The 27,890-nt window shown below is 36.8% G+C and overlaps 1 protein-coding gene across 4 annotated transcripts in view; it reads right to left on the bottom strand.

Annotated features, from left to right (window-relative positions):
* dab2ipb (DAB2 interacting protein b) overlaps positions 1–27,890 on the bottom strand; it is a 175,249-nt gene that overhangs the window by 123,599 nt on the left and 23,760 nt on the right. The window contains exon 1 of one of the 4 annotated variants that reach the window (XM_058382730.1): positions 24,869–25,063. The exons of 1 other annotated variant lie outside the window; for it this stretch is intronic. In XM_058382730.1, the coding sequence (XP_058238713.1) occupies positions 24,869–24,908 (40 nt within the window). In that variant the 5' untranslated portion in view covers positions 24,909–25,063. Of the gene's footprint in view, positions 1–13,350; positions 13,375–14,235; positions 14,561–24,868; positions 25,064–27,890 lie in introns of those variants that run through there. 2 more of the 4 variants (XM_058382733.1, XM_058382732.1) reach the window with 2 other exon arrangements.

Below are 27,890 nucleotides of genomic sequence, written 5' to 3'. Positions count from 1 at the left end.
GTGTGTGTATGGGGGGTGTGGTGTTCTGCGGTGTACAAAGACATGCAAATGTACCTTGTTTCATCTCTCATCTTTCTGTAGTGCATCAAACCTGCAGTACAACACGTAGCATTCTAACCTCCTAGGAAGCTAATGAATTGTACAGTGTGTGTGTGTGTGTGTGTGTGTTCATTTAGGGGTTTTACTTTCATCAAGTAAACATCATTAGAGCCTCTAGCCTCTCATTCTGGCCAACACGTTAATGCTAGTTGTTAAATAATTTAGAGACACTCTCCCCCTCCTCCTCCTCCTCCTCTCTCTCTCTCTCTCTCTCTCTCTCTCTCTCCCTCCCTTATCTTAAATCCATTTTTGCTAGATGCAAGTTTTCTCATACCCCATCTCCAAACACACTTTTTTTCACTCACTGCTGCTTTAAAGGTGAGAATCCATTCACTTTTTATCTTTTTTTTAAATTAATTAATACATTTATTTATTTATTTATTTGCTTGCTTGCTTATTTATTTATTTATTTATTGATTGATTGATTGATTGATTGATTGATTGCTTAAACCAGCATGTTTTGAAATCTTTAGGATTCTGAAGCTTGTGGCCAGAAAACGTGAATGAAAACACAGCAAAGTGATTCCAAGAACAATCCCCCCCCCCCCAAACTACACTTTACCCTGAAATATAATCATTAAAATGCTACAATACTAACACAAAAATATTATTCATGCATTAATGCGTGAACCCCTTTAACAGCTCATGCTTAAAACATCCGCGCCATCCATTATCAGGTTATAAAAAATGCATTTCGCCGTCCCAAAACATTTCCTCGCCCCTGCAACCTGAACACATTCACAGCTACGAAATATTCCGATTATTCCAAAAGTCAACAGGAAGTTACATCATCTGAATATCTGTAAGCTCATAAGCAGAAAAGTAATTTCTCGCATAATTTTTTGTCCCTTTTTTTTTTTTACTGGAATGATGACACTTTTACATCATCACATTTACCCAAATAGCCTGAAAGAAATGTATTAATTAAAAAAAAGAAAAGAAATCAATTTTAACTAAATCATAAGAAAGCACATGATGCTATAATCCTATTCACATGGTTGCTAGGTAACCACATTTTGTGTATTTTTGACCCTGAATCTATTTATTGTTATACGAGTTATACGAGTTATACGAGTATCTGATCTTGAGGTTATCACCCAGTGGCTAGTTACAAGTAAATAGAATAAAAATGATCTTGTAATAATAATAAAAAAAAAAAATGTAGTCCCTCAGCTAAAAGTATCAACTAAAATATTTTAAAAAATTAATTGGCAAACACACACAAAAAAGTCTAGTAAAAATAAACAAGCAAAATATATAAATTTTCTAAAACATTTTAAAGTATCTATTTTTTTTTATTATTTATCTATTAAATTATTAACTTAATAGATTATTATGAATTAATTTTGATTGACTAATCTATTAAAATTGTTAACATTTTAAAATATCTTAAAAAAAAAAAAGCTACTCAAGTACTACATAAGACAATTTTTAATTAACGAGTCAACAAAAACATGTACAAAAAACGAATCTAACTAATCTACCACACTGAGTCTCGGCTTCCAGGCTAGTTTAATAGCAGCATTATCACAGACACGGCTACAGCCTTACTGCAAGATGTTCAGCATGAAGCTGAAATATTTACGAGCTGGCAAAAGTATTTGAACAGGAATTCCAGAAATGAGCCACGTTAATGCACATTTTTTTTTGCTAGTTTCTCTGTTTTGAACTCGCTAGGAGGAAGATTTGCCTTTAAAAACATGGAGTGAAGGTGCGTGTTTCTCTGGAAATTCTGGAAATTTGGCCTGATTTACATCAAAATTTGCATTGTTGAGAATTTTTCGCCACTAAAGGTTCTGATTTGTAAAACTTTAGAAGGTATGTTTTCAAGAAGCTCAAATTCAAAAATCTAAACGAACTCAATTAACCAGAGTTAAATATATCTAGAGAAAGTGATGTGATTTAAATATCCCAAATTCATATTTCAATCCATCTGTCAGCTTCTGAGCTTCATAAAAAGAAGACTGTAAGTTGTGTAACTCTGACTCTCTGAAGGGAAAATACTTCTTTTTTTCTGGATGCAGCCTGGCGAGCCTTCGACTGAGTCACCGGTTTTCTCCATAAATGAATGTGTTTCAGACATTGTTGACCCAGATGTGCCCGGGATTCTTTCTTTCGGAGGGAAAATAACAGTCACGTAAGGCATTATGTCATGATGAGTTCACAGCGGAGTGAGAAAGAAGCATGTGAGCCGTGAATAAACTCTTAATGTCGACTGAACCAAAATAAACGCATAGCAGGACGGTTAGGAAGAAGTTTGCAAAACTGTTTGCTTATTATTGCATTTCAAGATGATTCAACTTTTTTGTATTTATTTGTATAGCGCCTTTGACAATTGTCTCAAAGCAGCTTTACAAAAGTTACCCCGATTTTATCCCTAGTGAGAAGCCTGAGGTGATGATGCTGCGGAAACACTCCCTGAGATGATCTGAGGAAGAAACCTTGAGAGGAACCAGGCTCAGAAAAACCTCATCCTCATTTGGGTGACACTGGACAGTAAATAATGTAACTGTAAATAATTAATGTCTTTTCTACAACAGCAACCAAGGGCTCATGAGGAACTATTAGTTTCTGAGTTCATTATAGGCGCTAATTCCTTGCAGTCAGATGTAACGGCAGATACGTGACGGTGTGAAAGCATCCAAGTGGCTCTGAAACAAAGGTTCACATGCACACATCCAAGGCTAACATTTGTAGAATACTTTTAATCAATGTAATAGTAGTAACTTTTATTAAATCTCTTTTTTTCAAGAGCGACCTGGCCAAGAAGGCAGGAAAAGACACAACAAAATTTCCAGACACAACGATAAACAAACATAGTATATTCAATTAACTGAAGGAACGTCCAACATGGCTCTACTCAAAGCTATTTACCAGTGCCATAAATGTAACCAGTGAAAGAAGCACAATAATTTATCGCAGTCTACCTGTAAGTTTTTTAGCCTTTAAAGTTAAAACCTATTTTTTTTCCCTAGCTCAGACCTGACACCTGGAACAAGAAGTGTCCTTTACACGAAGATTGTCATGTCCATTTTTTGTACAGAAATGAATAGACAAAAAAACGTGTAAGTAACAAGCCTGATATTGATTCAGGAATTAACCATTAGCAGAGTGAACACCGCCGAAAGCCCAGCAGTGACAGTTCAACAAAAAACATAAGACATGGTTGAAAATTGTGCAGGAGAGAAGCCTGTCCGGTCGATACCACATCGATTATTCATGAGCAGACTGGAAAAGGCTTACGAGCATACAGTATGATAGGATAAAATCAATCCGAGGGGGTAGGCTAGGCGCTTTTGCCTTTTAAGGCCACCCAGGAAACATCCTTGTGGTAATCAAATCCTGCGTCTCTAGAGGTAAAAATAAATAAATAAAAGAGTTGAATCTGTCATTGAATCAAAAATGACCGAGTAGCACCGACTTCCTCTTCCTCTTCCTGTTCAGACAGTCAAGTGCATTAATTGCCTGAGAGGTGAGGAGTCATCAGGTTACAGACAAAAACGGAAGATTAGTCACTTCTCTATATTCCATGTGGTAGTGATAGTACGTCAATTTGTTTTCGTCAAAAATGACAGAGACAAAGTTCTCAACTAATTTTCGACATAATCTCATGACAATGCTTGAGGTGATCAGCAAAAAAAATGTAGTAGGTGGGTTTCGTTTCTCAAATATCAGACAAAGTGCTGGGTTGTGGGTTCATAAAGATTTTAGTGTTGCTTCAATAAGATAGAAACACACACACACACACACAGGGCATGGTCTTCCTTTTTCTCTCTCTCTTTTTCCTCAGCTCTTATTTGTACACTAAAAGTCTCACAGCTTTTCTCCGTCCTTTCTCCGACACCAGTTTGCCTACATTCTTGTTCGTACCCGATGCGCTTCACTAAGTGTGCTAATACATTTCTCCACCAAATTCCAAACCTTCCATCTTTCCAGAAAGCGTTCTGAAACAAAATCCTCTCGCTAAGCCTCTCTTACAGCTAAGTGACTAAAACTTGCTCTGAAAAGCCCATTGTGTCGTGACCTCGGAAAGCAGAAAACCAGCAAATTGAATCAGAATCAGAATCAGAAGCTCGAAGCCAGAAAAGTGTCCAAAAAACATTGTGGCATATTGAATGCAGTGAGTTGTTAACGTTGTAGCTATGAATGAACGGTTATGCGGTTGAATTCTCCACTCCGATTGGTCAGAAGTAATTGTGTTGAGTAATTTTCTATAACAGCAGTTCTAAAACGTTAGCGTTGCTATGGTAACGACTGTCGTAAAAACACCACCCTGCTGTGGATTGTTTTCCTATAGCTCGGTGTCCCTTTTGTGCTTTATTCCCTTTCAAAATTTTGCAGGACTTTAACAGAAAATCTCTGCAAACTCTGGGATATTTGGAGGAGCTTGAAATTTTTCAATATGGCAACAGATTTTCCGCAGATTTCAGCCAAATTTTGTCGCGTGATGTCCAAGAAAGCTTTCATAGAAAGAAATTGCGTGTCCATGTATTCACTGGTAGGAGTTTAAAAGAAAAATGTCGTGTTCGGAGTTTCAACAATTTGAGAAGTTTTCCGCAAAACAATCACAAAAATGAATGAATGAATGAATGAATGAATGAATAAATAAATAAATAAATAGATTGATTGGATATGTAGAAATTCTCAGCTAACAAAAGACTAACATCAGTGAGGAAACTAAGCTATATGTTTAAGGCTTGTTTACTCTGCATGTGTGTGTGTGTGTGTGTGTGTGTGTGTGTGTGTGTGTGTACTCGTCAGTACATTTGCATATCCCCAAAGCCCAATTCTGTTTCATGTCTTTGGTTCCAGATCAGAGAGCTAAAGGACTGTATGTAGGACTCAAATTCACCAGCCACAGAAACACAGAGTTATAAATTGTTCATTTATATATATATATATATATATATATATATATATATATATATATATATATATATATATATATATATATATATATATATATATATATATATATATATAAATTATGTTCTGGAGGTTTGAGTGGATTTTTACACGCATTCATGAATAGATCACATCATCAGCATTATTCAAAGAATCACAAACACATTGAGAATATATTCTGTCTGCTGGATTGTGTTGTCACAGCTAGTTATTAGAATCCAGCTAGTTTGTGTGTAATCTAGTTAACTAACAACAAAAAAAACAATCTAGTGTAAACTAACAACATTCAGATTTATTTACTCGAAACCTCTCAGATGTTAGTTGTATCAGATGTTTGTGGGAAGATTTAGTTGTTTATTTGTTGTAAAAGGTGTTTGTGTGTGATTAGGATTTGCTTATTTAATGTTGTGGGTGTAATAATTATTTGTTTATTTTTGTTTATGATTGTTTATTGTTGGAGAAGGTGTTTGTTTGTGATTTTATTTATTGTTTTAGATGTTAGAAGATCTGATTCTTGTTTATTCGCCGTATTAGATGTTTGTGTGTGATGATTGTTTATTTATTTGTTTATTTGCTGTATAAGATGTTTGTGTGATGATTATTTGTTTATTTACTTCTTGTATATCTGTGTGTTATGATTAGTTGTTTGTTGTGTACCATGTGTGGGTGTAATGATTATTTGTTTTATTTTTGTTTATGATTCTTTATTTGTTGGAGTTGTTTGTTTGTGATTAAGATTCATTTATTGTTTTAGATGTTTGTGTTAGCTGATTATTTGTTTAATGGTTGTTTGCTTACTCTTTTACACTGTTAAGAATCTACTAATACGACTAATAATAATAATAATAATAATAATAATAATAATAATAATAATAATTAACATTATTATTATTATTATTATTATCATTATTATTATTATTGTTGTTGTTGTTGTTGTTGGTGTTATATACCAATATGTTTATACAAATATTTTCCAAATATACAGAATACATTTTGTTACTTTTTTCTCAGACTAAGCTTTAACCGGATAAAGTTGAACAGCTGAATCAGAGCTTTAACTCAATCTGTCTGGCTGTGAAGTGGAACACTGAAGTGACTTGGCAGTACAGATGGGAAAGCACACTGTTGCCCCAGTCACAATAAGCCTGTTAGCACTTAAAAACACACAGCTATTGCCCCATGGACTCATCCTCCATCATGTAGATCTGCTCTCTGCTTAATTTCCAGTGTGTTGAATGTAACTCATGAAAACACTGATCATAACTGACTCACATGCATGTGTAAGGAGTCAACTATGTATGACTCTCTGCCTCTGTTTCCTGTTTTCTCTCCAAGAGCTACAGTATGAAGTCATTGTGTGGTGTTTGTGTCGGTGTGTGTGTGTGTGTGTGTGTGCGAGTCATGGATATCCTGGAATCCGTGTTGCACTACAATACCCATGAGCCCTAGCTAGCCCCCCTGATCACTCACACCTGTTCTGTGTAACTTATTTCAGTTTTTTGTGCGTTTCGTTGTCAAGCGTTTTTCTATATATTGTGTTTTTGTTCTGTGTGACTTTCTTGTTGTCGGATGCTCTTGTTGTCACTGTACTTAATAAACACTGTCTTCACTTGCATTCACTTCACCTCCCAAACCTGTGTGTGTGTGTGTGTGTGTGTGTGGTGTGTGTGTGTGTGTGTACTCGTCAATACATTTGCATATCCCCAAAGAGTGTGTGTATTGTACATGTTGCTGGGAACAGCACACTTCATAACAGTAGGGAAATTTCTTGGCATCACACTCACACACTCACAGCTATGACAACCGAAAATAATTCTTGCTCTCTACTAGAGGATGTGCTTCACACTTTGTGGGATGCCGACAGCTCTCTCTCTCTCTCTCTCTCTCTCTCTCACTTTTTTTGGACTAAATTAAGATTCAGGCGACTTCGCGCCCTACTTGGAGGACTAGATCCATTTTTCTAGGTGTTTTAAATTCAGCTTTTTTAAATATATATATATATATGTCCACATAAGCCTTCATGATAATTATATATATATATATATATAAACTACCTATAGTTTTTTTTTACTTTGATTTATTCATTAAAGCCATTTGTGTTTAGTTTTTCCTCTTATGGAAGACAAAGCGGTTTTTAAACTTGTATTGAAACGCTTTGTATCTTAAGCAGCACAATATTTCCAGCTGATAAAGTTATTAAAATTACAGGTTTATTTGTAATTGTTTGTCTTATTCAGATTTAGATTAAGCCCATCAGAATATAAAGAATACAGTTGAAAGAAAATCATGATACAGGTTACTAACCAAATGTTGTTTGAGATGGACAGAGGAGACGTTTTTTCAATAGAAGCTTGGTGTTGGTAGCTTGAGTAGCTATAAGAATTAAACCAAACAAAACTTGGGTTTTTAAGCAAGATTCCTAATTCTAGCTATATGTTTAGAGTCTATAAGGATGCCTGCTAAATCAATATAATAATATAATGTCAATGTCAATTCAGGTTCCTTCTAATATGTTATTACAACTTACACGTGGACTCGTATGGTGGAGGCTCCACGTGAATTAAACAAGCGTTATTTAGCGTTTCTGTATGGTCAGTGCTTTGTAACCATCAGAGGAAAAGTTGTAGCTTTTCAGCTGTCTGACATAGAAAAGTCTCTAGTACCAAGAGAGAGGAAACAATGAAGAGAATGATGTTTATACACTGCAACAAGCGGAATTTGGACATATAGAAAGATATATAAATGTAAATAATCATACAAAAACTCCAACCATCCAAACAGTTTTTTGTAGCACGTATCCTACACACGTTTCGGCGAGCCTGGAGTTGATCCCAGGGGCCTCGGACCACAAGGAAGCACCTTGGAAGCTATAGTTCTATATTTGTCTGCGTCACCCTGTGTTTTATTTTTGTTCTGTGTCGCACCTCTGGTCCAACATAGTTTCATTTCACCATGTACTACATCAGCTATATATGGTTTAAATGCCAATAAAGCTTCTTTGACTTTGACTTTGACATTGACTTGACTTGACAAGGCAGGGGACACTGTGGACAAGGTGCCAACCCATTGCAGGGCGCAATCACACACACTCACACACTATGGACAGTTCAGAGATGACAGCCAGTCTACAGCGCATGTATTTGAGCTGGTGGAGGAAACCGGAGAACCTCCAAAGTACAAGGAGAACATACAAACTCCACCCACGCAGGGCAGAGGCAGGAATCAAACCCTTAACACACTGTAGGTATGAGGCAAACTTGCTAATAATACAAGAAGAATAAAACACTTATTATACAAATAATCAACTTCCTGGGTCATGACATCCTGTCGCTGGTTAAAGAAAAGCAAGAATTTTATTTTAAAACCTGAACCAGTCATAACAAAAACTCAGTGATTACACTTTGCTCTTTTTTTTGCCCGCTCGTGAACCGTGTGATGAGGCTACAAACAGAACAGCATGTGATTAATGACTACAGTAGGACCGTGAGTGATTCAGACCTCTAATGGTCAGATGTCCATAGTACGCCTGTGTGAGTCTCGGTGATTAATGCTTTTTTTTTATCAGAACAGCAAGAGGACAAAATGACCAACAGATCTGTCATAATGAGCAGAGAACAATCAACATCCTGTGTTAATAACACACACACACACGCACACACACACACACACCACACACACACATAGCTACACACATAATTACATCATTAGTTTAAAGACTAAATGGTACTGATTAAAAAACAAAGCAATAATACTTTGCTCTGCTTCCAATGGTTTTTATATTAACTTTATTGAAAGACTCCCTACATTTATTTCTATACATTTATAGCTGATATTCAACTGCATGCTAGCTCACGGTTTGCTAACAGAAGATTTAACTGTTCAGCTATTCATGAAACAGTTGAATCTATTGTATAAGTCTGGATGGATTGATTGGTCATCCTGTGTAGCCTCAGAGTCCAGTTCTTGGCTCTTGTTGTAGCCCATCTGCATCATATTTGATACGGTGATGGTTTCCTGCTCATCACGGTTGTAAATAATGATTATTTGAGTAAGCCTTCCGCTGGCGATTATATTAAATAGGAAGAGATATTCTATTTATACTGTAATTCTATATTATACTACAACATAATGCAATATAGAATGCTTACTGTTACACAGGTCTGTCAATATAGTAGACTATGTTCAGGAACTCATACAGGATACCTAGAGCTTAGCCTTGATCACCAGTTGCTATGTGCAAAAGGTCAGGATCTCAAAAAAGGGCAATATATACAGTATACAGTACAGACCCTCATGCTGCTGCCACTCGTTACTGTCAGGTGTTACAGGAAAGACCGGAAGCAAGTAAGATGATTCCCACAGGGACTCATGGCAGCAGCAGGGTTGTAGGCCTGGAGGCACGTCCATACCCTGATCCCCTTTCAGTCTTAATCTGATTTTAATTTCATCTTGTCTAGTGCAATTATGTACTGCTGCTGACATTGTAGTGCAGTGCTAGAATATGGCTGGATAGATAGATAGATAGATAGATAGATAGATAGATAGATAGATAGATAGATAGATAGATAGATAGATAGATAGATAGATAGATAGATAGATCAATTACTAGCGAAGAACGGTGATCACAGAAATTCTATAAACTGAAATTGACTAAACTGTTATAGAAAGGACATTATCAACATTTACATTATTTACTGTCCAGTGTCACCCAAATGAGGATGAGGTTCCCTTCTGAGCCTGGTTCCTCTCAAGGTCTCTTCCTCAGATCATCTCAGGGATTTTTCTTCACAACCATCGCCTGAGACTTGCTCATTAGGGATAAATGTTAGGGTTAGTTAGTAATATAAATGTAAACTTCATAATTTTATTATATGTTTCTATAGTTCTGTAAAGCTGCTTTGAGACATTGTCCATTGTTAAAATCACTATACACGTGAATTGAATTGAACTAGAGTGAACTTAAAGATGATCGTCTGTAAAAAAAAAAAAGAGCTAGGCTCGTACTAGAAAGGAGTTGTTAATTATTAACAAGTTATTAAGTAAGTAATACTAAGTCTCGCAGTTTTCTTACTTCTCTCTGGTATATGTCTGGGAAAAAATAGCTGTCTTGTTTATTGACACAAGCTAGCTCTCTGATTTGTTTTTGTTTTTTTGCTAGCATTGTTGCCATGTCTGAATCTATGTATATATATATTCTCTATTTCTGATATACACTACCAGTCAAAAGTTTGGACACATCTTCTAATTCCATGCTCTTTTCTGATGTTTATTTCTTTCTACATTGTAAAACAATGCTGAAGGCGGCCGAAATACACAATAATGTCGTTTGAACAGTTGATATTGAGATATGTCTGCTACTGATGCTCTGTAAAGCCGTCATAACGGCTCTAATCTGAGGTTAATTGGTGATTTCTGAGGCTGGTGACTCTAAATGAACTTCTCCTCTGCAGCAGAGGTAAGTTTTGGTCTTGCTTTCCTGGGATGAGCTTCATGTGAGCCAGTTTCATCATGGTGCTTGATGGGTTTGCAAATGCACTTGACAATACTGTTCTTGCAAGAACTGTTCCAGAACACCTGACCTTCGTGTCTTAAAATAACAACTGACTGTTTTTTGTTGTCATTACATATGGATTACTTAAGTCCATGTGAGTTATTTCCAAACTTTTGACTGGTAGTGTAGCTAAACTTGTTCTTGGTCTGGTACTCTTTATTTTACGACATATCATATGAGATGGTTATGATAGTCAACTTGACGAAGTGGTCCTTTAAGATAAGGTCCTTCAGAGAACCTGAGGAAAAGTTTCTAAACAGAACCTGTACTCTTTCTACACCTGAAAATATCCCATAAGGAAAGATCTAGCTGACTGATGGAAAACATGCACTTGTAGGAAAGATTTTCCCTTCAGGAAAGGGAAAAAAATTGGGTGTTGGGGGGAAAAACGTTGAAAGCTGTTAACATTCCACAGTCACAGGCTGTGCAGGATAATACAAAAGAATTCACACTGGTGGAAGAGCCAGAAGAAAGGACACACAGATGACTAGGGGATGGACTAGTCTCATTCTCTCTCTTCGATTAGGCCATGAAGATCAGACGAATGAAATGGACTCTATATATATTTGTCGCTATAGCAACAATGAAGCAAGAATGAAGCAAGAAAACATAAGCTCAGTAAACCTCAACAAACATTTACGTGGAAAACATGCTTAGTATTTTTCCTTATGGCAATAATCTGCTGTCAAAGAATAAACATGAGGTAAATTGTTTTTGGGGGGGAAAAAAAGCACAAACCAAATAATAATTCACTGTTGAATTTAAGGGTTCATTTTCTTATTAAAAAAAATTTAAAAAAAATAAGAATAATAATAAAAAGAAAACCTTTCTTCTCTTTAAAGTGGTTAAAGGGACATATTGAGGGAATTGTAAAACTTTTATAATTTGCAATTAAATTCTACAACCAGACATTAAGCAAGAAAGTTATAATATAATATAATAATATAATATAATATAATATAATATAATATAATATAATATAATATAATATAATATAATATAATATAATATAATATAATATAATATATGTTTTACATTTTCTTATTCAATTCTAGAAATTTCTTGAAATTGATGCTTAAAAATAGTAAAATAAGCCTAGAAATATGTCTTATTATTATTAATAATCTAATATTTGATTTATTGTAATCTTATAAAAAGAAATAGCAGATCATTCAAGATCTTTATACGTGCTAACATGCCATTTATCGCGACCTAAAGCGCCTACTAAAATATGACATCACGCAGAATTTTTCATCTATTTATGTAGATGAGTAGCTCCATTTAAATGTTATGGGACATAGTTAGTTAGGTTATATAGCTGTTATCGCAGCTCTAAACAGTTTTTTCCCCTTATCAGCTTCTCTTTATTGTTTGTTTATATATATTTTTCTCTGTTCTAAATTTAATAAGACAAAAAAAAACTTTCCTGTCTCTCTAACCCTAACCCTTTTAATAAACAGCTCAAAACATTCGTTTCCATTTCTGTTGAGCATCCATCGTAACTAAATCCCTGTCCATCTCTGTTGCTGCTATGGAAACAATAACATAATTAGAACAAGCGCATTAATATTAATCTGTGAAGTGAGTTACAGCAGGAATTACTAGAGCCAGAGATCAGGGATGTTAGAGAATATTAATCAATCGCCATCATTAATCACCATCCGACCAATCAGAATCGAGAATTCAGTAGTGGTGACTTTTTAACTCTTTTTTTTAATTTTTTTATTTACATGACTGTGTGCAGTGTGCTTTCATGATAATAAAAGAATACATAAATAAAAAAAATAAATAAATAAAATTACACGTTACTGTATATCGAATGAATTACTAGACATTGTCATATATCATATATATCATGTCAGTATACCATGTGACATTTGTCTTCGCTGTTATTAGAAAGAAAGTCAAGTATCAAGTATCTTGAAAATCTTTCGTTAGCTTAAATGATCAGTGATGTAACTATAACAATTATTACATGACTTTTCTATAGTCTACTACTTTTGATGATATGTATTCTATTTCATTATATTACTATTAGTACTTGTCTTATGTGTGCGTATATCCGTAGTCAGTTTGTTCGTTGTTGTCACGTGGGACGAGGAAGAACGAAGGAAAAACATCTCACACCTTTACAGCACATATATGTAACACTGTATGTATGTGACAGATAAAGAAACTTGAACCTTGACCCTTGAACCCAATTAGAGGCACACTGCCACCGTGGGCTTTTTAGCAGTTGAGAGAAACCATCGTAAACATATACGATTAGTGAGTCTATTTCTAGGCATCATTTTTATGTTCTAAAGTAGAACAGAGGGTAGTTTAGTGTCATAACAGCCACATCAAGAGCAACAGGGAGGACTAGGACTAAACCCGAGACTTAATGTTCAGAACAAACTCACAAATACAACAAATAAATAACAACGAAGGAACATATTACTAAACATATCCAATGCTCTCAGGTTATTTAGAGAGGTCTCTGTACAGACACCTTAAAGTGCTTAAATTATCCAAATAAAGCCAGTTTCGATGGAGTAAACCATTTAATAAACATATGCTGATTTTTGGAATATTTGATTAGATTCAAGATGTATTGAATATTAATAACAAGTAGCATTTTAAAGCAAAAACAACTGGTCATATTTGGGTGCTTTATGGCAAAATGGCATCATTACAAACTACCACACACACACACACACACACACAGACACACACACACATATACACACACACACACACACACACAAACTGCTGTCCCAAAGTAACCTCAATGCCAAGATCAAGTCTCACCTCACCTTCAGCTGTTCTACTCACTTCGGCGTAATCCTTCATGCACTTATTCCCGGCAAACCTCGATCCCTAAGATTCTGTCGCTCTGGAGCTCAGTGCTTGACCCCCGTGCTGTCCCAGTAATCCCTCGCCTCTCCAAACCCACTTCCTTCCTGCCAGCTGCCGGCTTGCTCGCCATCCCACCCCACACTATTAATAGAGCAACAATGAACTCCGAGGACCGGGTAAAGGATCTCTCAACTCCAAACAGCACAGAATGCTGAGATTCTAACAGGACAAGGCTGAAGGTTGGAGGAGGGAAAGGGACGGAGAATGATGCAGCACTGTGACAGGGATTTGGGGCAGCAGTAAAGCAGGACAAACCCATTTTAAACTTAGACTCTCTCTCTCTCTATATATATATATCAAATTATATCTATATATATATTTGGGAATTTCACCAAATTGTAGGATTCACACACAAAATTAGACAGGTTTTTCTATATTTGTGAACATGCTACTCTTAAACTGTCTCAGGTCTCAGTAAATTAACCTTTAATCTGTAATTACATCATTATCTGTCTGTCTGTCTGTCTGTCTGTTTATCTTTCCAAGTAATTTGTATTAATTTGAATCCATGAAGCCCTGCACTTTCTACACAATTACACAATCCTATGCCCTCACTCACAGTTGTGGATGTGCCAAGCAGTGTGTGTGTGTGTGTTTGTCAGACTGTGCCGTGGGATTCTGGCACCTGAAGTTTCTCTGTTCTGCAAACAACCAGTCACACAAGTGCTACATTAAGAAAAAGCCATAAAAACACAGGAATTCTGTGTTTCACACACACACACACACACACACACACATATGCACCTAGTAAAAGAGAAAAAAATGGGGGGGCTCCCCCTTACCTCAAACTTGTACCAGCTTCTTCAGAAGTTCAAAAAAGATGAGTAAATTCCCAAATCAGCACATGGTCAGCCAAGAGCAACATAGACTCTCTCTCTCTCTCTCTCTCTCTCTCTCTCGCTCTCCCTCTCTCTCTCAGTCTCCTGTGTGTGCCTGCCCTTTCACACTCGCACACTTTCCATGTCTGTATCACAAGCAGAAGAGCGAGTCCCGCTGCAGAAGTGTATGTGTGCATGTGTGTGTGTGTGTGTGTGTGTGTGTGAAAGTGAGAGAGAGAGAAAGAAAGGGAGAGAGGCAGAAGGAGAAATAGAGAACGAGCTGCGAGCAGAGTTCAGATCCTCCCCTTTTCCAGATCTAAGCCATGCAAATGAGCACAGAGGGAGAAAGAGGTTTGGGTGTGTGTATGTGTGTGTGAAAGTGTGTGTGTGTGTGTGTGTGAGAGAGAGAGAGAGAGAGAGAGAGAGAGAGGGGATTTGTGTGTCTGTGTGTGAGCGTGTGAAAGCACTTTGGAGTTGAAACTTTGCTTCATTTCCAGTTAATTTGGCACATTTCTTTTTCACAAAGAAATAAAAAAAATCCTTGTGAATGTAAAGTCTCTGTAAATGTGTGTGTGTGTGTGAGACAGATAACATCTGAGAATGAGTGTGAGTAGTCTTTTGTGTCTCTATGTATGTGTGTGTGTGTGTGTGTGTACATACACACGCACACACACTTCTGCACATTATTCAGGGGAATGCCGTTGTTCTTCGACACCCAGAGGGCAGAGGAGAGGAGGTGGAGCCAAGAGCCACGAGAGTGGAATTCCAGACAAAGAGCCGGCCAATCAGAACGCAGTCTGTGCCTGAACAGGGAAAGACACCAGGCTCAAATTCTACAGCTGTACAGGCCAAGAAAACTCAGAACAAACACACACACACACTCACACACACACACACACACTGCAGCAGCAACACAAAACATATTGCTAACGTTACGCTAAACCGTTCACACACTTGTGCTTTTGTTTTATATTTCCTCATTGGGACCAGACAAATGTCTCCACAAGGTCAAAACTGTCTCATATTGGAACCATTTGGTGTAAGATATAAAAACATTCTCACATTCTCACACACACACACACACACACACACACAGCCTGATAGTCTCATGTTTCCACACTGAAGACAAGGCATTTCTCCACAAAACAGACAAAAAATATCCATTCATTCTTCCTGTGATTTAGAGAGAACACACCTACAGCTACGTCCTGTGCAGCTCGGGTTTCAAAGGACACACACTCACACACACACACACACGAAAGAAAAAAAAAACCCTAGACATGACACTTTATCTGCTTGTAGGTGACCGCCACACCTTCCTCTCAATCCCTTCTTCCTGCAACGTTTCACTTCCCTTTTGTGGTTTGATCTCTAAGTCATAAGTTACTTGCTGATCTGATAGGTGGTTTCTGTGCTGCTAGAAAGGTGTGTGTGTGTGTGAGAGAGAGAGAGAGAGAGAGAGAGTATCTTGTGTCTGTCTGTCTTTCCTTCAAGATATATTGGTGCAGATGTAATGGTATTCCGGCAGACAAAAGGTCAAGGGTTACAGCACTCTGACCTTTTGGAAAAGCACACGGCTCATCTAGAGTTCAGAGCAGGGGCTGCATATATGTGTATGTGAGTGTGTGTGTGTGTGTGTCTGTGTGCCCTTAAATAAACGTGTATCTTGTCGTCTTTTTCGCTCCATGAGGTTGTGACCCAGGTTTCGAAGTGGGTTTACAAAACAAATGAAACACAGTCTCGTTACAACCTAGACATTTCTCTGTGTGTGTGTGTGTGTGTGTGTGTGTCTGTGTGTGTGTGTGTGTCTGTGTGTGTGTGTGCGTGTGTGTGTGTGTGTGTGTGTCTGTGTGTGTGTGTGTGTGTGTGTGTCTGTGTGTGTGTGTGTGTGTGTGTGTGCTTTACAAATGTTATGTCTAAAGCAAATGTTATGTCTCAAGGATTGAGAGCTGTAACTGGTGAAAAATATTTGTTTATATATTTCACGCTGGCTAAGAGACATTGTTTTAGAAATGCTTTATAAATAAAATACTTACTTAATAGAATCTTCCTCATATATAAAAAGTATGTTAAGATGTGAAGACATTAATAAAATAACATATGGTATGAATAATTATATTGGTTTGTTTGTTTATTGTTTAGTTTTTCTTATTTATCAAAAACTTAATTTTTACCCAACTGGTATTTCAACCTAGAATTCAAATTCAAATTTATTTATTTGTTTGTTTGTTTAACTTTGTTTATTTGTTTGTTTGTTGTTTAACTTTATCATTTATCTAACACTTTTTTACCCAACTGGTATTTCAACCTAGAATTAAAATTTGAATTTTTTATTTGTATTTATTTATTTATTTATTTATTTATTTATTTATTTATTTATGTTTTTTTGTTTTGTTTTTTGTTTGTTTAACATTGTTTATTTATTTATTTATTTGGCTGGTTGGTTTGTTTAACTTTATCATTTATCAGAAATTTAATTTTTACCCAACTGGTATTTCAACCTGGAATTCAAATTTGAATTTATTTATTTGTTTGTTTGTTTGTTTGTTTGTTTGTCTACTTATTTGCTTGATTGTTTGTTTTTTGTTTATTTGTTCATTTGTCTACTTATTTGTTTGATTGCTTATTTATTTGTTTGTCTACATATTTGTTTGTTTGTTTGCTTGATTGATTGTTTATTTGATTGATTGATTGATTGATTGATTGATTGATTCAATTCAAGCAAATTTTCACAAAATTCTGCAAATTGAAATCAAATTCAGAACGTTTTGAGAAATTCTCATTAATACATATAAAGAACAAATATCAGAAGTTATGAAGTTATTGTGATTTCTTTGGATCTGAATTTTAGCAAAAATGAACTATTTAAATAGTATTTTTGAAGCAAAATGCATCTTAGAAGTACAGTATGCCTGAATACCTTAACATAATAGAAATTCATTTCAAATTCTTGAACTGAATGTAGAATATTAAGTCTAACTCTATTTGCTAATATTGACTAATTTAATAAGTAAGGAGTAAAATACAATGAGGCAATGAGATAGGAAAATAGGAACAACAAAAGGGTGGTGGGAAACTTCACAGCAATTATACTGCATTGTACAACACTGTATTAATTACAGTGTATTTAATGCTAAAATAACAACTATACACAATGCTGTTGTTGTTGTTGTCCTTCAGCTGCTCCCATAGAGAATCATCCAATCCACATATTTTTGATTTGGCATAGGGTTTACTCCGGATGCTTCTTCCTGATGCAACCCTTCCATTTTATCCAGTCTTGGGATCTGTACTGAAAGTTAACATCTACCCCCAATCATTCCCTCAACAGGCCTCAGGTAATGATGACTGAAAACTTTTAGGAACATACCTGTGTAACCTGCAGCTCGCCTTAACTAATTAGAGATCTACGAGATGACAAGCACAAGGTTGCTAATGACCATGCTAGTGCTAAAGTGGCGACAGAACTGGAAAGACTAAAGGACTCCACCCAGTTTGAGCAGAGAAAGTAATTGGGAAATTGGCTACTTAGCTTTTTGGCTGGAAATACCGAATGTCCGAGCAAAATGAGGTCAGGAAAAGTATTCTGAAGTGACTGGTTCCCAACATGAGCACCAAAGACTCAATAATCAGTCACACAGCAAACAACCTGCCAGACCACATTAGCAGCTGGCTGAAGAATACACTGAATTACCAGCAAATACTTCTTTTCAAACTGCTGAACAGACCGGGAACTAAGCATAACATCTATTAAACACTACAATAAAGAAAAAGGATCATGATCTATGAAGGATTACCATGAAATACAAAGCATCGGTAAAGCATTGAAAGATCAGGTTCCAACTTGCTAGAAAGCTAATAATAAGCCGTTAGAATTCAGCTCTGGGATAAGTCTTATAGCCAGATGAGACAGAGATTAATCTGCACCAGAGTGATGGAAAGAGGAAAGTATGAGTCATTTATTGAAGAGTTTTATTATCCAAATCATACCACCTCATGTCTGAAATATGACTGAGGTAATGTCATAGACAATACAGCTACAGAGCTTGGCAGACGAATCCATCCCCTTGAACTTTTCCACATTTTGTTGTCGGATTTCGTCGGGATTATAAATGTCATGAATCTACACGAAGCCCACTATATTGAAGAGTAATATTAAAAATCGGTTGCCTTTCTTACCTGATCACTTATTTTTGGTGTTATGCCTCTTCTAGAGTGCAGAGTTGTAGTTGTTCTCTCATTTTTCCATTTTTAATAATACATTTATTGATACTCTGTTGAACTCCATCCTGGACTGATCTTAGCTGCTTGGTCTTCATGATGCTGTTTGTTTAGGTGCTTTAACAAACTCAGGTGCTGTTCAGTAGCCGGTGTTTTTATACTCAGATCACATGACACTTTATTTACACACAGGTGGACTCTATTCAGCTAATACATGACTTCTGATGGCAACCGGATGCACCAGAACTAATACAGGGGATTTGGCAAATAATTTTGGTTGTAATATTATGGGATATTGTGTGTGGATTTCGGGCGTATCAACCCAAATAAGTCCCATTTCAGTTCAGTACAAAATGTGGAAACATTTACGAGGACATTTACATATGCAAGGCACTGTACCAGTGGAACCACTGATCTATATTCAAATGAAAACCAAACACAAGTATATAGGTACGATCATACTGAATATCACATTGACTGTAAATCTAGAGGTTCTAGGGGCTAATAAATTCAAGGATGGTTTCAAAGTAATCTAAAGTACTTTGCTGAAGTTATGGCAATGGCAGGTCACTGAATATGTCACTTGGATAAATTCAATGAAAAGATTGAGCAAGTATACTCCACTAATTCTAAAGGAAACCCAAGGCTGTGCATTTTAGTGGAAATAAAACCTAAGAATTAAAAAAAATGATCACACTCACTAAATGTAGCTTGGAATCTGTGGAATTAAACCTTAATCCTATATTTACGCAGGTGACAACACTAGCAACGGTCAGCTGTTGCTTGCTCAAACATAGACAAACCATATTGGCGAGTAAGTTGGAAGTAAACGGTCACCTGTTGCTTTGTCAGACATAGAAAATGATAAACCTGTTACCTATCCCAAGAGGCCTTTTGCTGAGACTGTACTATATTGTATATCATAGACCCTGAAAAATTGGCAAGCCTTCTTTTAAATTTATGTTCATCATCATTTTCTCCATAATTTGGTCTTGTCCCAAATAATCGCCCCCCCAACCCCCCCATGCCAGGTTTCCCCTATCATACTACAATTACCAAAATGGGGAGGATGAAGACTAACATGTGCTTCGTCTTAGACATATGATGCAAATCACCACGTTGTTTTTAGCTGCTTGTTGATTGGCTAGTGTTGCTCTGGGATGAGACAGGGATGAAAGAGAAGGTCATTTTGGGTTGTGCGTCATGGTTCGGCATCACTGGGATTCAGGATGGGAGTAAAACATTACAACATTAAAATGTTGTATACGGCAGAATTTATGTCTGAAGATTGCACTTTCAAAGTCTAAAATGAGGTTGATCATGTAGTTTATCAAGGTAGCTAATACTTCTGATAGCTAGACAACCATTTAGCAAGCCACTATGGCGTTTCTTTTGCACGGAAAACAGGAAATAGACAGCCCCAAACTGCATGGAAATTCCATACATCACAGTACAAAACGTGTACAGTGTACATCTATTCCCTTGTGCTGCAACTGACCATTCATGTGACATGGGGACATATGGCTTACACACTTTTGAGATATGATAGGAAGTGGACAAGGGTGTGTTTTGGAACAAATCCAGGTTCAGGCCAGTAAAAGGTCAGCTTGGCTGTAGACGTAAAGCACGGGGCCCATGGGAGGTCTAGAATGACCCTGGTTGGGGAAGGATAGTGCTATTTCCTGAAGGATATAGCGTGTCTCAGATCAGCAGGAGTGCTCATTCCTGTCTAAAGTGGCACAAGAGCAGCATCCTTGCACAGAAAGAGTGTGTTTCTTGCACCTGAAAATGTTACAAAGGAGGAAGCTATAAGCAAAGCCTGGAACAGTACAACTCCTCATGTCTTACTGATGTTTTAAAGATTAGCTTTTATAACACCTTGAAATCAAAGGGACTGAAGGCAGGTTCAGACTTGCCCCAAATTCACACACTTAGGTGTCACGTCAAGCTTCACGTCAAGCCCAGAGTGCTTCTGTACAAGCTACTGACAACAGATTTGCTTTGATTTTATCCACACTGGCAACACCAGCATTTGATGATCAGTTAAGAGCAGGTGAATTTACATTTCTTGCAATGTTGTTTGTTTTGGGAGAAATATTAACTGCCTCGAGCTACCGTTATTTATTTATTTATTTATTTATTTATTTATTTATTTATTTAAACAGAATGAAAAGATGTGCACAGTTTAAGGAAAATGAGCTGTGCGCTCTAGTAACATCAGATAAACCAGTCTGTTGAACATAGTTGGATTTACAGTCAGTAAATATTCCTCAGATATTTGGGAATGTATGGGAGTTGAATGATGGAGAACATTCCTGGAGAGTGGGAGTGATGAGTAACGTATGCATATATATACCGAACTAGCACTTCATACAGGAGTAAACTTCAACTGCACCCAGCATACAGTGGCATGAATACCAAAGGAAACATCGCCGGCAAAACATCGCCGCTACAACATCTGTCAACATCTGTCTTCTATTTGGCTGGCATGAAAACCTGCAGCCATTCGGGGTCCTGTGAGGAAAGCCATGCCCTTTTCATACGTAGTCTGAAAATACCAGCGTTAAAGCTATAACAAATGTACGCACATAGCCCTGCGCTGTGGTTAATGCGTCTTCCCTAAGACCTTTAAAGGCTTCAGAAATGATGAAGTTCCTGAATAACTATGCCACATCGGCTCTGGTATCCAAAAGATCCAAACATTCGAATGAACAGCAAGACAGTACAGTAACTATGGAAACGTGATTTCTTTATTAATGTCCATCAGCTCTTATGTGACCTAAGGAAGTGTTAGATACTTGAATCAAGCTCTTATATGTCTGGATCGTTCTGAACTCAAAAGAGCTGCTAATTAGAAAACTTCATTTAAATTGATCTGCTCAAGTAAATACTCAAAACAGAGAACATGTATATATTCTAAACTCCTATTATACTCTACATGTATTCAGAGGTGACTTAAGCGAGCGAGAGTTAATACTGAAATTGCATGTGGTATTTAGACCTCAGACTTAAGTGACATTAAAAATGTTATAGAAGAAATGTGCCCAGAATTTTTTTTAATATGTAGGCATGTCTAAGGTATACACAATTCTCAGATCTTAAATATCTAATGTATATGTATCAGTGTTAAATCCAGCACCACTGTCTGATATTTTGCTTAAATAACATAATAAATATGTCACAATAAAATTAGTTATTTACATAAATACACAAACAATGGAAGATAATAAGGGAGATATTCAATACAATTATATGATACTATTCATTAATAATAATAATCATTATTATTAAAGTCATTAAAGTCCAGAAACAATATTTTTTTAGTACGGAGAACCAAAACTTACTGTATATGCATAAAATTATATGACAGCTGTAGGTCTAGCAGATAATATTTACATTTATGGCATTTGGCAGCAGTGGCAGCTTGGTGGTCCTGGGATTTAAATTATATCAAGAGTCCAACACTGATCAGGCATAACATTATGATCACTGACAGGTGAAGTGAATAAGACTGATGATCTCCTCATCATGGCACCTGTTAGTGGGTGGGATATATTAGGCAGCAAGTGAACATTTTGTCCTCAAAGTTGATGTGTTAGAAGCAGGAAAAATGGACAAGCGTCCATTTGAGTGAGTTTGATGAAGGACCAAATTGTGATGGCTAGACGACTGGATCAGAGCATCTCCAAAACTGCAGCTCTTGTGGGGTGTTCCCGGTCTGCAGTGGTCAGTATCTATCAAAAGTGGTCCAACCAGCGACAGGGTCATGGGCGGCCAAGGCTCATTGATGGATGTGGGTAGCGACGGCTGGCCCGTGTGATCCGATCTAACAGACGAGCTACTGTTGCTCAAATTACTGAAGAAGTTAATGCTGGTGCTGATAGAAAGGTGTCAGAATACACAGTGCAGGACGGGTCAGAGCTGTTTTGGCAGCAAAAGGGGAACCAACACAATATTTGGCAGGTGGTTATAATGTTATGCCTGATCGGTGTATACTAAAGAGAAGTGCTTGGTCAGCTTATTCTTCACACTAATAAGCACATTTTCTCAATTGAACAAAAACACCAGCATTGTTTCACTCAAGTGACAAAATCAAGATCGTGAATATTGTAAAAGCTTAATTAAATAGCTTGCATCACAATCTCGACTGAGTACCTTCTGGTCATATTTTAACATTTATAATATTGAGAGAATGAATGTAACGAATTTTCAGACGTTGTTGAATTTGGAGACAGTGGTTCATTCGGTAATTATTGCCAGTCAGGAGAATGTAGAGAAATGTGATTAGTGGCTAAGTCTGGGAACAGCCATAAACCTGTCCTATAAAGTTGCCCTATATAAAGAAACCAGACCTTTACTTCTTTAGATGTGAAAAAGACTTTAGAACAGATCGTTTAAGGTCTTATGAGTTATTCAAGCTGCTGATATGCACACAGAGGTTCAGAAAGGCCACACATTATTCCTTTTTTTCTTCTTGCCATCGAAGAAGATAACTAAAGTTGTTTTCTCAAGATCACAGTGTGTTGAAAAACAACTGTTTTGAATGCAGCTGCATGGCTGTGGGTTCGATCCTGAGAATGATCTGTTATAGACCGATGCTCAGTAATGCTTTTCGAAAAAATAAGTCGTTATCTCAAGAAAATGTGAATCTTAAGAAGAAGAAGAAGAAAAAACCCTTGGCCTTTCAGGACTTATGGACATAAATCTATTATAACAGTTATCATTGTTTATAATATAATTTACTGTATTTTACTTTTTCTACATTTGTTATATTGTCTCTATTTTTCATCCTTTCAGCCACATATATGGGACAAGTAAAGAACTTTGAACCTTGAGCCACAATACTGTAGATATCATATAAAAAAGTTTGACAAATCATCTTGTTGGTCTTTTTATAGCCCTAAAATCTAAGCTTGGGCGTATACAATTCCTGAAACAGTACTTTTCAGCTTTCCAACTGTCCCTTCATAGACGTGCCAGGATATCTAGCATCATATACTGAGTCAGTCTTTTATATTAACATTATATTAACATATTTTATATTTTAACACATGTGTATATGTTAAAATCTCTGGTTGAAGGCAAATTTTCCCTTTCATTTTCTCAAAATCTTCGTAGACGGTTAAAATATGAATCGGCCACGTTGCTTGTCAGTCAGTTCATTTGAGAGAAGCCATTCAACCCTTTCCAGGTCAATAGCAACTAATGAAACACTTTGCATTTCTTCACATAACACTGTTTTAGTGAATCCACTTGCAGGATTTCCATTCTTTTATTCCAAACGAGGGTTAAAATCCAATTTGAACACTTGAGTCTTGGAGTCCTGCGTGCCCTTGTGTGCACTTTTTTTAGTAAAGTGTAGCAGGGCAGGGACGCAATTCAAAGTACTGCAGCGTGTTATTTGGGTTTATTCTGGGATTTTTTGTGGTTTGGTGCGTGCATAACACAGATGTTGAACGTTAGTGCTGACTGCACGGCGGTTTCGGAGTCTCAACGCTGCCAGCCTAGAGCCTTCATCTGAACTTTCCGTCTTTGCGTTTCCCTCAACACCTCTGTCTCATTTACATTTCACTCTTCTCTCATCTCCCTGTGTTTCTCTGGAATGGCATGAAGCCTAATGTTGTGAGGAGGAGACAGAGAAAAAGGTGTTTCTATCCTCCTTGAAAATATTTTAGACGCTGATTCATTTCACAAGGCGCATTCTTCGCGAAGGTTAGACATCCTTCAACGGAGAACTTGGCAAGTCTCTGTCTAGAGTAAATGGAAGTGAAGGGAAAAGGGGGGGTGGAGAGGGATCAAGAACGTTCGCCGAGATAAAGATCTTTGACTCCTTAAACTCTTGAAGATCCTCAGACTTGTAACTACATAATCATTTCTGGGGTTTGTTTACTCTGCAGTTACTGAATAATATAAAACACTTTAGAGTTAAACGTACTTTTACAAAATAGAAGAGTGAAATGATGAGAGGATTCTTGCTTTTTTTTACTCTCTCTCTCTCTCACACACACACACACACACACGCAAATACCGCTTGCTGACCTACAAACCAAACCACAAGAACCGGGTGAAGAAACATACAACACAAACACAACGTCTGAAAATCTAACCCAAAGTTTCTAATACTCCAGCCAACTCTGGAATATGAAAATTCTCTATAAACTTCACATCTAAGAATCAGAGATTGACACACACACAAACACACACATAAACATTTTCTACTTGAGATCCGACATCACTCTGAGCGACATTCAGCATCCACTTTCCACCACTTTCCTGGCACCAGGCCATCTCTAGACCACCAGCACAGAAGCTAAGAAACAAACACCTCCACATGAAGGGGCCTCTTTTCCTCTTGTTCTTCCCCTCAAGCACTTACCAGACTGACCCTCAGACTCGAGACCTGCATCCAACTCCATACGGATGAAACGTGACTCCTGTATAGCTGCTGAGATGAGCGGAGTTGGAAGAAAACGAGGCCCGGGCTTGGGGGAAAGTGAAAAGTGTCTGAGGAGCCAGTGTGTTTTCGCTCTACCTCCACGTGAGTACGGCTCCGGGGATGGTAGGAGAAGTGTAAGGAAGTGTAAGAGAGAGAGGAAGAGAGTGACGGAGAGAGAGAGAGAGAGAGAATGCATGTGGCACGCATGCAGATCAGTGTTCCTACTAAGTTCCTTGCTTCTCCCTGATTCTTTCTTTCTCCCCTATTCTTAAAGACACAGAGGCTCGTTCTCATAAGTCCATAACATCCAAAAAGTACACAATATGTTTTTGGAGTCTGTAATAAATAACTAGTTCATAGTTCACAGTGTGCCCCGTCCCCCAGACAACACGCTGTGTTTACAGCACGAGCTGTTCTTTCTCCAAGTATTGTTTAAATTTAATTCAATTCAATATGTTGCATTATCGCTACTAAACACCTTCAACAAGGGGCATTTACGGGTCTCGTTAACCTCTTATTAACATAATAACAGGATTTTTTGTAGAAAGTCCAAAACAAAAAATTTGACCTGTTTTTTAAGTTTTTTTTTATTATTAAAAAAGTATATATTTTTATTTCTTTGACTTATTTTATTTTATTTTATTTTATTTATTTATTTATTTATTTATTTATTTATTTATTTATTTATTTATTTATTTATTTATTTTATTTTATTTTATTTTATTTTATTTTATTTTATTTGCATTTTTTAACCTGTATTTCTAAAACAGGTTTTAAAAAAACAGAGTAATGCAATGTAGCACAGAAAAAGTCAGTAGAAAGTTTTGCATCACGGCAAATTGCTGTAGTATAAAAGCAACACTTCAGGGCATGTTAGAGGAGAATAATCAGCTTTGCAGTGGCAAACTATTACAATAAGGCTAATATGATATAACCTGTTAGTCGTTTCTCCCAAAAGAGCTGAAGAAAAGATTTTTCTAAACATTTATTGTTGATGATGATGATGATGATGATGATGATGATGACGATGATATGCTCCAACTGATGGTCCATTAGTCTTAAAATTTATACAAGACACCTTAACAAAAGAATAAAGCAACTGAAATGTCTTGCTAGCGATGGTTCAGTGAAAATGACTGTCGCTGTAATTCACACTGCATTACTGCTGAACTAAATTCTGCTAAAAATGTATATTCTGTATATAAATACATCACTTTATTTCATATATACTGAGTCGAATAGTGCATACACAAAGGCTAGTAATGAGAGGGAGAGGGATGAGATCCAGATTAGACCTTTTAAGCTGATAAAGGTAATATCACGCACTAGCATTCACCCTGATGTGAGAGTGATGTCATAGACAAAGGACATGAAAAGAAAATGATAATGAAGACTAGGACATTTTAGCACCTAGCACTATTCACAGCTTTGATGTACTCAGAAATGTAGCAGGTTGGAAACCGGTGAGTCTAGCACTGCTTAAAATCAGCATTATGTACTTCTGATAGCTGAGGTAACATGTTCAGAGTCAAGCAAAGTGAGAACTTTGAGGACAAAATGTTCACTTGCTGCCTAATATATCCCACCCACTAACAGGTGCCATGATGAGATCATGTCTTATTCACTTCATGGTCATAATGTTATGCCTGATTGGTGTATACTGAAACGATGCTTATCTTGATTATCAAAGATAACTGGATAAAATTATGAGCAATTCTTCCTTTAAGTGAGATGTATGCATAGAAGTGAACTCACTCTTTAAAGCACAGCATACTGAATGAACACATAAAAAGATAAAAAGTGCTTTCTGTGTCTTCGGTCCACATTTTCTATCCCAGAAATTTGTGCAGGTTTAAAGGCAGTGGATTAGATGCTATTGAAAACCCAATCTCAGACAAGAAAACCCTTTGAGATACGCATTTTACACTGGTAATTTGTTAAATCTTAATGTGAAGTCCAGAAATCGAGCTTAAGCAGGTGTGTAACGCGACTCTGAACACGTGTAACTTTCCTTAAAATAAATATTGAACATTATTTTTCATCTCAAGCCACCAACCGTGAAAATGGCCCTTTCTGTATACATGGTACAGCCGCTAAGCTTCTTTTTCTTTTGTTATTTTACCTCATGAATTTTACAAATAGCTCCTTTGTGAAATGTACAAATAAAGATATTTTTCTGGGTTACCTGTCACAGAGTGATGAGAAGAAAGAAGGGGTTTTTTTTCTCCACTAAATAAAAGAGTCTTGCCTGTAATTCTCTTCATAAGAAAAAAAAGAAAAGAAAAGTCAGACGGATCAGCATTTGCTCCTCAGCTTTGAGAAAGAGAGTGATAACAAGTTCTAACTCTGAAATTCGGAGCTGAAATCATCAAAGTGGTGACACTTGTATGGTGTAGCTACACTTACACTTCAGATCTTTAAAAAGAAATATAAAAAAGTCATAGCGAGAGAGAGACATGAAAGATTTACTTCTGCCGTTCTTTCATCTCTCAAGCGATGAAGTAGAGGCTTCTGTCAGTCAAAAGGGAAAAGCGAAAAGGAGGAAATGAGCCGGTCCTGTGGGAAAAGAAACCCTGAAATAAACAGAGCCGCTAGATTGTAACAGCAATTTGTGGTCGATGACTAACATTTGTGAGATTTTTGTCTGTTTATCCTGCAAATTCGATGAGTCTGTGATGAGAACCGGCTCGATTTCATTACAGCCTGCAGAACATCTGTGGAAGGTCGTACAGATGCATTTAATCCAGTGATAAAGCGTGAAAATTATCCAGCTTGGGAAAAGAATTTGTACATGTATGGTCCAAGTTTTGGAAGGGTGAGAATGTCCTTCAGGACAACTTTATCTTCTTTCATTCTAAAGTGGTGTTATAGGGTTTTGTAGAATTGCTACTTCAGATATAGGTTCATTTTAATAAGACGTATTCATAAGCATTTTTTGGGGGCCTCCATTTTGGAATGTGGC

This window comes from Hemibagrus wyckioides, linkage group LG28, assembly GCF_019097595.1.
Source record: "Hemibagrus wyckioides isolate EC202008001 linkage group LG28, SWU_Hwy_1.0, whole genome shotgun sequence".
Lineage (NCBI taxonomy): Eukaryota > Metazoa > Chordata > Actinopteri > Siluriformes > Bagridae > Hemibagrus > Hemibagrus wyckioides.
Note: the sequence above shows the minus strand (reverse complement) of the source record. Positions and strands in the feature narration are given on the sequence as shown.